The following is an 11,012-nucleotide window of genomic DNA, read 5'->3' as shown; positions in this document are numbered from 1 at the left end:
ATGGGAATTAAAATGTTTTGACTGGCTTGAAAGTCAGAGCTTAGTGTGTGCTCTTTAAGCCAGCCCCAGTAAAATCTCTACCCATAAGTTTTGCCATCCCAAAATCGGCCAACTTCGTGAAATAATAGATCGGAGAAAAATAAAAAATAACAAACTGAAACAGATAAACGTATGCTACAATATACAAAACTAATTTTTATTTATTGATTGATACCATAAAACGTATTACATTGCCTTTATTTATAGAAGAGATCACATGCGAAACTAACTGTTTGGCATAATAGTTTTACGATGGAGAGGAGATCAAAACAGAGAGATAAATATCAAATAACTATGCATTAAAAAATATTACCCAAATCATGTTTAAGTTGTTTGCATAACAGTGGATAGAGATCCAAGCACAAAGCCAATTGTAGATAGTTGTGCATGCGAGAGAAAATGGGAACCATAATAGTGGATAGAGATCTGAGCACAAAGCCAATTGTAGATAGTTGTGCATGTGAGAGAAAATGGGAACCAACTGTTCCTTTTTCTTATTTCTTGTGGTGCCTAACGTGACTGCATGCAATTTGGATCTAGAGAAATTATTCCTTCCAACATTCCCCTTAATTTCGACTGCGAACTCTAATTGCATTCTTAAGCTCTTTCACTGATGCAAATCCCATGATGATGTTGGGATGCTCTTAACACGAACTTTGACCCTCTTAGTTACAAGTCCATTGTTGGTTCAGGTGTGATTCAATTGTTTTATCAACGCCTTCCTTAGAGTCACACTACGGGTGCTCGGGGATCTTAGTATCAATGGGCTCTACTGGCCTCAGATAGAAACAAAATGCTCTTTCTAGTAGCTACTACTATAAAAATTTCCTCACACTACCCACAATCTTATTTGGGTTTTCTATTTCAGGATTAAATTTCTCCAAATCTCTAAGCTCTTTAGGCTCTTCTTCAATCTTTAATTTGCTCTCTCCTGTACCTCATGCAATGACTAGCAATGTAGGCTCTCCCTCTTTAACCTACAGCTTCACCATGACCAATTTTGTGGACTCCTTCTACCTTGCACCACTCCTCAAACAACTATAGTTCTCATAAACAAACTTATGTCCCTTATCTATTTTTTTTTTTTGTGACACGCAATTTTGCAACCTTCTTGGACCCATGAATATCAATTACTAGAGTCATACTGCTTATAAACAACACTTGATCTTATACAATACTCAACACACTATCAATCAATTGCAATACCTTTATCAGATGTTGTTTGTTGCCATGGCTGCATATTAATTACTACAATGGGCTTCTTTCAATAATTATTATGCCCAAAATCTCCACACTTAACAGCTACATCTTTTCTTACAATTCTTCTTGTTAGGAAATGAATATGAGGCATAGAGAACAACAGCTTCTCCTTTTCTTGTCATAGCTTGCAGACTCCAGTACGACAAATAAATTATGAGAACTACCTAAACACCAGTCTCTTCTTTTGATGATCTCGACAAAATTTGCACCAACCTCTCTACTATGTTCCTCTTCCTCTGCATTCACAACTTTCAGCGAAAGCAATCAATCTAGCTCTACCTTGATCTCACAAACTTGGGGTCATAGGAGTATGGGCCAGGCCAACTCTAATAATCCTAGCTCTGATACCAATATGAAAGAATAGATCAGAGAAAAATAAAAAATAACAAAAAACTGAGACAGATAAACGTATGCTACAATATACAAAACAAATTTTTATTTATTGATTAATACCATAAAACGTAGTATATTGCCTTCATTTATAGAAGAGATCATATGCAAAAATAACTGTTTGACATAACAGTTTTGCGGTGGAGAGGAGATCAAAATAGAGAGATAACTATCTAATAACTATGCATGAACAAATATCGCCCAAATCATGTTTTAACTGTTTTCATAACGGTGGATAGAGATTCGAGCACAAAGCCAACTATAGATAGCTGTGCATGCGGGAGGAAATGGGAACTAACTGTTCCTTTTTCTTATTTCTTGCGGTGCCTAACATGGCTGCATGCAATTTGGATCTGGAGAAATTATTCCTTCCAACACTTCAGTGAAAAATTACTGTCCAACACAATGTTTTCGGGCTTAATGTCGCAGTGAATGATGCAATCTTTGCATTCTTCGTGAAGATAAAGTAATCCTCTTGCAGTACCTAGTGCGATCTCAAATCGGGTCTTCCAATCAGCTACCTCCTGTTTACTTCTGAAGGAGGTGGATTTAGTGGAGAAGTTTAAAACACACACAAAAAATTAAACACAGGGGAATAAACACGAAAAAATCTCGTAATGTGCTGCAACACCAAAATAGAATTTTATTACTTGTAAATTACCCTCATTGCATTACAATCACCTCTTATTGAACAGACAGTTTTAACTATGGAATTCTGCATGAAGAAATATGCAAACAACTTGTCTAAATTTATAGTGCATGGTCGGTGCATGTTATTGAAGCGTAGTGCATGGTCGGTGCATATTGGTGAAGTTTGATTTTAACGGCAGTGAGACTTCAGCATCACATGCCAACAACTTTTACAATTGCTGGTGAACAGTAAGGAATTCAGAGAGCCTTTGAGCATGTATTCATAAATCAGTAACCGTCTCGATCCTTCTGCACAGAACCGTCGAAGCCTGACCAAATTGACATGTTGTATGTTTCCAAGAGAACTGATTTCCGCTCGAAATTGCTTCTCATCATGTCTCGAACCCTTCATTTTTCCTTACGGCCACAACTGTACCGTCTGGTAGACACCCTTTGAACACCAAGCCGAATCCTCCACACCCTAACTTAGACCTGAAATTCCTTGTTGCAATTTTCAACTCCTTGTAACTAAACATTCTCAGAAAAGAGTCCGCGGAATCTGCATTATCCATCGACCGCCACTGATGCCTCTGCTAAATTAAAATTGAAGAGATACCCAGAACAATGGTTAGTACACCTACAATTCCAATCACGACGCCCAGTGTACTTGTCCGTTTGTGTTTCCTGGAAAGTCGAGAGGCACTTACTTTAATTAAGACGCTTGAGTTGCTTGTTGATGGAGTAGAGTTGCACATGTTGAGCAAATCTCCAGACCAGATTTGGCAGGGCCCTAAAGGCGGAATGAATCTAAACGCAGTGAGCGAGAAGTTGCGGAGACAAGCTTCCTGGCAATGTTTCTTTGAGGATGCAGGGTATGAGGAAGCGTAATCGTCAGGCAAAGTTACACCAAGGTCGATGAATCGGTCAGTGACGCAGTTTAACAGGCTCTCTCGAACGCAGCCACTGGACACCCAGTCTTGCGAAACCCACGCGCGATTATCTATGGGTATGAAGCTACAGAGCAACGCGATTGTTTATGGGTACGACACAACGCGTGAGTGCACTGAACTGAGGATTCAACGTATAAATATGAAACAAACCAGTACTATTAATTTCAACACTCATGTAGAAATAATGTTTGTCTTCACTTTCTGGAACTCCAATGTAAATTTTGCCGTCCCATGTCCCACTCTCCCAATACTGTATAGGATTGTTCCATGTCAGCACAAATTGTTTGCTTCCAGATGGATCCATGTGTAAGGAGAAAAACCCAAGAGTGGGATCGAATGAGTTTTTCCAAGAGACCAACTTTTGCCGCCCACCGAAAGTCATCCCCAGCAACAAGGTATCGACAGGTTTGTCGAAACTGCCAAAAAGTCTTTGATTTATTGCCATCTCTCAGCATTAAAAATTAGGTTAGAATCCAATATCACAGCACGGGAGGCCTTGTCTGTTGTGTTGACTGACCAAAATGATGAGCCCTCTGCATCGAACAGTACAAGATTCCCTTCACTCGACAGTTTCAAAATACCAGACCAGTTTCTGGTGGGAGTCTACCTGTTAGCCACCCAAACATATGTCTTCTGTGGTATTTGGGCATACCAGATGCCAATATACCAGTTGCTTCCATTTGGGGTGAAGAATCCCAACTCAAATGTGCCATTCTTTGAAATGATTGTCTGATTACCAGTAAGCGAGGCACCCAACAAAAGAGTATCACCAGCCTCCATTGCATCACCATTGCTCTTCAGTTGAATAAATACATTAACTGCAAAAAACAGACTTTGGAATAACTTTCCCATCGTAAAGTCCTTTGGAAGAGCAGCGTCACCTCTAAGAGGCCATGAAGTTCAATAGCCGCCCGCATAACTCTATTTAAAAAGAAGAAGAAGAAGAAGAAGATGGGGTGGTAGTTGCATGTCAAAGGGTTCACACCCACTATCATTGAATTTTCAATGCACGTGCTAAGTTAGTGGAAAATAGCAAAAGTTGACAAAAGAATTTAGTGATAAAAAATAAATATATATAAAAAATGGGTTATGGTCATATGAATATTATCATCTATACAAATTATAATTTACTGTATTGTTTTAATGTTTAATATTTTTTTTACTTTTTTAAAGCAATTTAATTAGGTTTTCTTGTTTTTGTTAGTTCCTATGTCATTAATGTTTTCATCTCATCAAAATGTAATTTTTTTTTTTTTTTTTGAGAATCATGTCAACAAAAAAATTAAATTTTTATTTTATAATTTGGTTCACTTTAACTTTTTCAAATTTAATTTTCATTTATTTCTTTTTTTCTTTCATCAATCTTAATTTTAATGGAATATTTTTCTTTTTCAATTAAAATTCTGGAAAAAAAAATTCTAAACAATGAACAGGAGCAAGGCAGAAATCTGAAACATCCCCTAAAGTTTCCCATGTAAATATTTGACGGACAATATTTCAAAGTTCCTAGAAATGAGTTGCCACTTTCACTTTTGGTTTGTCGTTCTTATTTTCCGTTCCTTGCTTGCATATTCATATTTGACATTAGCGGGTCATTTTAACATGCACATAAGAATTAATAATATTTCCCTCTTTTTGACACTTTTGTTATGAAAAAAAAATGCGTAAGCTTGAAGAAAGGTAATAAAAATAAGTAAGAATTTTCGAAAATGCTGAGCAGTTTTGTAAGTGATATAATAATTGGTTATTATTTGTTTTTATTCTCATAGATAGCATGTCATTTTTTATTTGTTTGGAATTCTCCTATTTATTTGTAATAAACGGATGATCTCTAAAACATTCAATCAAATAAAATAATTTTTTCATCGAGATTAGGTAGAGGATGGAAAAGTTTTATTTTTAAAAAAGGATTATTTATAAATGTTTGTGATACTTAATTTTAAATTTTAAATGATTTTAATGATTTGATATTTTAATATTAAATAATATTTTTATTAATGATAATATAATAAATATATATAAATTAATGATGATGAAAATTTTATGTATAATTTTTTAAATATTATATAAAATTATTTAAATTTCTATTATATATTACGTTTTAAAAATATGAAAATTAATATAATTAAAAAAATATAAATAAATATTTAATATTTCTAATGTGAAAATAATTGTATTATGTGAATAATTTTTAAAATAAATCTTAAATCTTCATTTAAAAATTAATTAATTATATAGAGTTAAAGATAAAAATCTAGTATTGATTTTTGAAAATATAGTTATCAAATTCATATTTTTCTTAATTGAAAAAAACATATATGTGCATTATGCCTAATTGTTAAAAGAAACTACTTCAAAAAGTGTCCCACGTTTCTGAAAAAGTAATATGGAGTATTCGAAAGAAAACCATAATTTGTGAAAAGCGAAGTTCGGCAGAGTTTTTCGGTGAGCGAAAAACAGCAGAGTTGTTAGTTTCCGGCGCCGCGATGGTGGCGTCACCCCCTGGTGACCCAAGTGGCGGTTGTAGCCAGCTGGACACCCCTAGCCAAGGTAATTTGCAAGAGGCGGTGTGCGATGAAGTTATGAATGACATTAATTCCTCCTGCAGACAGACGGTACTCGGCAGTCCTCAAGGCGACTATGGCGGTGGCTCCAATTTATTACCATCTACCTCGCGTCCGAAGTCATTCTCTGAGGCAGTGGCTCACACTGTTGAAATTAACGCTAAGGCCAGGTTTGATCCCGTCTGCCCTAGGTCAAATGAAGAGGCCGAGAAAGGTAAGAACCCTTCGGCTTCCCCTGCGTCCTTCTCTATTGCTCCCAATTCTGATATGCTTAATGAAATTCTTAAGGAAAAAACTAGGTTGAGCAACACAGCAATTTTCTTTTCGGTTACTGATGTGGACAAATGTCCTCCGAGGAAATTCATGGATGATTGGTTTCATAATTTCTGGAACAATAAACTAGGGTTTCATATTTCTTTTTGTAGGCAGTTACAGAAAGGTCTATATGTTATTTTCTTTGTCAATTCTGATGCCCAAAAAGAAGTTTTAAAAAGACAATATTGGTCAGTTGGTTCGACTTCTTTTAGGGCATTAGCCTGGTCGGCGGATGTTGTTCATGAGGAAGTGCTTGCGTTGGCGGCGCCTAGATGGATTTTGGTGAAGAATGTTCCGCCTTTTTTATGGCGGTTCCTTCCTCAGTTAATGGAGCCACTAGGAAAGACCATCCGAATGGATGAGTCTGCGAGATTGGTCCCTCACATGGACGCAAGGATGTTAATTTCCCTCCTACCGGGTAAAGAGATTTCGGAAACAATCTGTGTTGATATTTTGAATGAATCCTTTGTTTGCCCTTTGGAAGTTTTGGGTGGGCTCAATGCGTGCTTCCTCTGTCGAAAGGAAGGACACCGTAGAAGGGATTGCCCTGTTTTAAAGAGAAAGTTGGTGAATAGCGCTAGTGTTGCGCACGTCAACCCGCCTGATAAAAATGTGAGCCCCGCTAACGCTAAGGTTCCTCCTCCAAATAATGACACTAGCCCTATTGGTGTGAAGGTCGCGTCCTCTCCTAACCCTTCCTCTGTTTCAAAGAGTCTCAATCCCAGTATTTCTCCTAATCCCTCTGCTACTGCCAACATGCCCCCCAAAGACCCACCTAATCCTACTGGTAGTGTTGCCCAACCTCATTTCAGGTCGCAAATTATTCCCGCTAGATATTCAGGCATTGATCTCAATTCTGATGATGGTTTTATCATTGTTCAGGAAAAGAAAAAACGTAAAGCTTATCATGGCTCAAGGCAGAAAATAGTGGCCTCTGATTCCATTAATAGGTCGATCACCACTATCCATCAAGGATCTAAGCCCATCAAAAGCCGCCAGGAAGAACTATTCGGTGACCTTGTCTTAAACACTAATAACTCGCAGATTGTGGCTGTTGACAAGTATTCCACACCTAATAATACGGTTAAAAGACCCCCTCAGAAAGCCTTTAAGGAGATAGAAGATGAGTACATTCTGGAGGTTATTCCTACAGGTACCTTGGCAGCTGTTCCAGTTGCTATGCCATCCATGGACATTGATTCTTCTAATGTTAATTGTGATATTGAGGCGTATCTAAACTCTAACAAGGTTTCCTTATGAATTGCTTATCCTAGAATATTAGGGGGCTTGAGTCCCCTGACAGAAAGTTTGTTATCAAGCGTGTGGCTTCTTCTTTTCAATCCATTGATTTCTTTATGTTGGAAGAGATTAAGGCTACTGGCTTTATGCTAGATTCTAATCTTAACTTTATATGGAAAGATGCTGTTAAATTTTTCACTAAACATGATAGAGGTAGAGGGGGAGTTGCTATCTTGATTAACCCAAAATGGGAAAAATATATTTCCCAGCATGGTTGCTCCTCGTGTCAGAGAGCCATGTGGTGTATTATTGAACATGACAATCATACCTTTGGCATTTGTTCCATCTACGCTTCTAATGACCCCAAAGAAAGAAGCACCCTGTGGGATTGGTTAAGTACTCTCCCTGATATCCCTTGGCTCTTTGGGGGAGACTTCAACATGGTTGAGTCGCAAGAGGATAAGTTTGGAGGCATCCTGTTTCACTGGAAAGATAATGAATGTATGCATTGGAATAGATTTATTAATACTAAGAACCTTTTTGACCCCATAGCTGGTAATAAATCTATCCACCGTGGTCTCTGGCACACTTGGTGCAATTTTCAACAGGGTCAATCTAGAATATATTCTAGGCTTGACCGTTTTTATGCTAATAAGCACTCCTTTTCCTTTATTCCCTTTGATTCGGATTGCATTGTTAAGACTTTTGCTACTACTCTTTTGGATCATCACCCTATTTTTGCTTGTGTTAACTTCATCACTGCCCCTGCTACTCCTAAAGTTAGGGATTATAAATTCATCCTTAATTCCAGTCTTCTTTTGGACAATGATGTCCTGGCTGCTATCCAGATCGTTAGTGGTATTAATAAATATAACCTTCGACATTGTTCTAACCTGGAAAGATGGTTGTGTAATATCTCTACCTGGAAGAATCTCCTTCAAACTATCGGCCAAAAAAGGGCCAAGGATTACAGATTTGTTGAAAAACAGTTAAATACCAATCTGCAAATTGCTGAGAGTAACATTCAGGACAATCCTGCTGACCTCGATCGGTTATCTCACGTTATGGTTGCTAAAGACGCCCTTAGAATCCACCAGCAAATTAAGATTAGGGGTGCTAAGATTAGATCCAGGGCTCATTGGCTCCAAGTTGGAGATAGAGGGTCAAAATTTTTCTTTAACCTTCTTAAGCACAAACATTGTAAAGAAGCTATAGATAAGCTCTCAATAGACAATCAGGATGTTTCCAATCCTTATGCTATCTCTAATGCCTTTGCTGACTTTTACAAAGCCCTGTTCTCTTCGGAAGATTCGTTGGAGGCTGAAGTCTGTAGGGATAAGTGTAAACCTTTAATTCCTGGCAAGCTTGATTCTAAAGATATCTCTAATTTATCTAAATCCATCTCCATTGTTGAGGTTGACGCTTCGGTTAAAGCCCTTAGCAACGACAAAGCCCCGGGCCCATACGGTTTTCCGGTGGAATTTTATAAGGCTAATCTAAGCTGGATTAGTAAGGACCTTCTTGATCTTTATAATGAGGCCATTTCTAATGGCTCTCTTGGCCCAGATATTAATCAAGGTATTATCAAACTGCTTCCAAAAGATGGCAACAAGGCTCTTATCAAAAACTGGAGACCTATAACCTTGCTTAATGTCTCCTATAAAGTTCTTGTGAAGATTCTTGCTCTTAGATTAGTCGATATCCTGCCTAAGTTCATTGGTCCCTCCCAAACTGGTTTTATTAAGGGTAGGTACATACTAGAGAATCTTATCACCAGCTGGGAAGCCATGGACTGGGCTAAAAATTCTCACCAGAACACTGCCATGTTGCTTCTTGATTTTGAGAAGGCCTATGACAGAGTCGAATGGAAATTTATTCTGATGATGTTGGAAGCATTTGGCTTTCCTCCTTATTTTTGTCTTGCTGTTCAAACTCTTCTTAAGGACGCCTCTGCGCGTATTGAAGTTAATGGAGTTCTTTCCCCCTCATTTCCGCTCGGTAGATCTATCAGGCAAGGTTGCCCTCTGGCCCCTGCCCTTTTTGTCATAGCCTCTGAAGCCCTGTACTATATCCTCAGAGACTCCTCCTTGTCTCCCGAGGTCAGAGGTATATTTCTTCCCAACAATGAAGAGCTTATTAATTGCCAGTTTGCTAATGATACGGCTCTGTTTTTTGAGCTTACTGAAAATAATTTTAAAAATCTGCAAGGAAAGCTTGATGTTTTCTGTTCTGCTTCCGGTGCTCGTATTTCTCATGCCAAGTCAATTTGTCTTGGTTGGGACGAGCACCCCCCTGAGTGGTTTGTTAATTCCGGATTTCAATGGGGAGGCCCTAACAAAACTGTCAAATATCTTGGTATCCCCTTTTCTGTGGAACCTACCCTTAAGAATATGTGGCTCTGGATTAAAGAGAAGATTCTCAATAAGCTTAATAAATGGCATAATAGAACTCTTTCTTTGGCTGGCAGGATTCAAGTCTATCAGAAAATTTTGTCTTCTTACAGTATTTATTATTCTTCAACTTGGTTGTTCAGTAATTATCAGATTCAATAAATTAAAAGTGCCATCAGAACCTTTCTCTGGTCTGATGGTAAAGGAAACAAAAAGCAGCATGTTGTTAAATGGGCCTGGTGCCATGCTGACAAGATCCTTGGGGGGCTTGGGCTTAAAGACCTGAAATCCCATGGTATTGCCCTTTCCGCCAAATGGATCTTTCATTCCTTGGAGGGTAATAGCCCTTGGAAAGTGCTTGTCAGGCATAACATTGAGAGAGGCTTTCCCAAGAAAGCTAAGTCTTGGAAAAACCTCCCTTTCAGTGATCTTCTTTTAGGTAATTTCCCTATTGCTGTGCAAGGTTATGTGGTCTTCAAATCAATATGGAAGGCCTGGGAACATGTTAGGGATCATATCTCCAACAAGGACTGTTACTTCAATGATCAACTCCACGGAGAAAGATCTATTTGGTGGAATTTGGTCATCAATGGGAAGCCCCTTGCTTTATCCCAAGGATGCTCTACCAGATCCTGGGAAAAAAGAGGGATAAATCAATTTGTGGATTTGTTTGAGGATGGTCTCCTCCCCTCGTGGGATGCCATTAAGACCAAATATGACATTCCTGACTCTCAGAAAAAAACTTACAATATGATCCTTCAAGCTGCTAGAGATCTCCCCTCTTTATGCCATGTTGATTCTCTTAGACATCTTAATTGCAAGTGGCCGGGGGGAGTTGTTATGGCTAGCTTCAAGGCCAAGAACATCTACTTTGTTATTAATCAAACTAATGATATTATTGTTCATGTGAACTCTGTCTGGTATTCTTCCTTTGATACTAAGATGTGGAATAAGTTGTTTCAGTATTTATGGAGAAGTCCTATTGAGCCAAAAATTAACTATTTTAAATGGCTTGTTCTGCTTGATAAGCTTCCTATTAAAAGCTTTAATTCTGATTCTGACTTGTGTAGCATTTGTAGACTCCCAGAAACTGGGAGACATATTCTTTTCGATTGTTTATTTGCTAAAGAAATTTGGAGTATGTTTGGTGTTATCTATCCTATTACTGTGAGCATTCTTGACATGATTACTAGTTATATATCTGGTCTTCCTAAAGATTCGAATCTTTTTGGGAA

General features: G+C 38.0%; 1 protein-coding gene across 1 annotated transcript; it reads right to left on the bottom strand.

Annotated features, from left to right (window-relative positions):
* Positions 1-3,333: 3,333 nt before the first annotated feature.
* LOC131874197 (G-type lectin S-receptor-like serine/threonine-protein kinase SD2-2) lies at positions 3,334-4,121 on the bottom strand. The gene is made up of 2 exons (XM_059217459.1): positions 3,877-4,121; positions 3,334-3,685 (listed from the first exon to the last, which is right to left on the bottom strand). Exons 1-2 carry the CDS (start codon positions 4,119-4,121, stop codon positions 3,334-3,336), a joined length of 597 nt encoding a protein of 198 aa, XP_059073442.1.
* Positions 4,122-11,012: the final 6,891 nt, after the last annotated feature.

This window comes from Cryptomeria japonica, chromosome 3 (genome assembly GCF_030272615.1).
Source record: "Cryptomeria japonica chromosome 3, Sugi_1.0, whole genome shotgun sequence".
Lineage (NCBI taxonomy): Eukaryota > Viridiplantae > Streptophyta > Pinopsida > Cupressales > Cupressaceae > Cryptomeria > Cryptomeria japonica.
The sequence above is the reverse complement of the archived record's forward strand: the minus strand, read 5'-3'. Positions and strand labels throughout refer to the sequence as shown.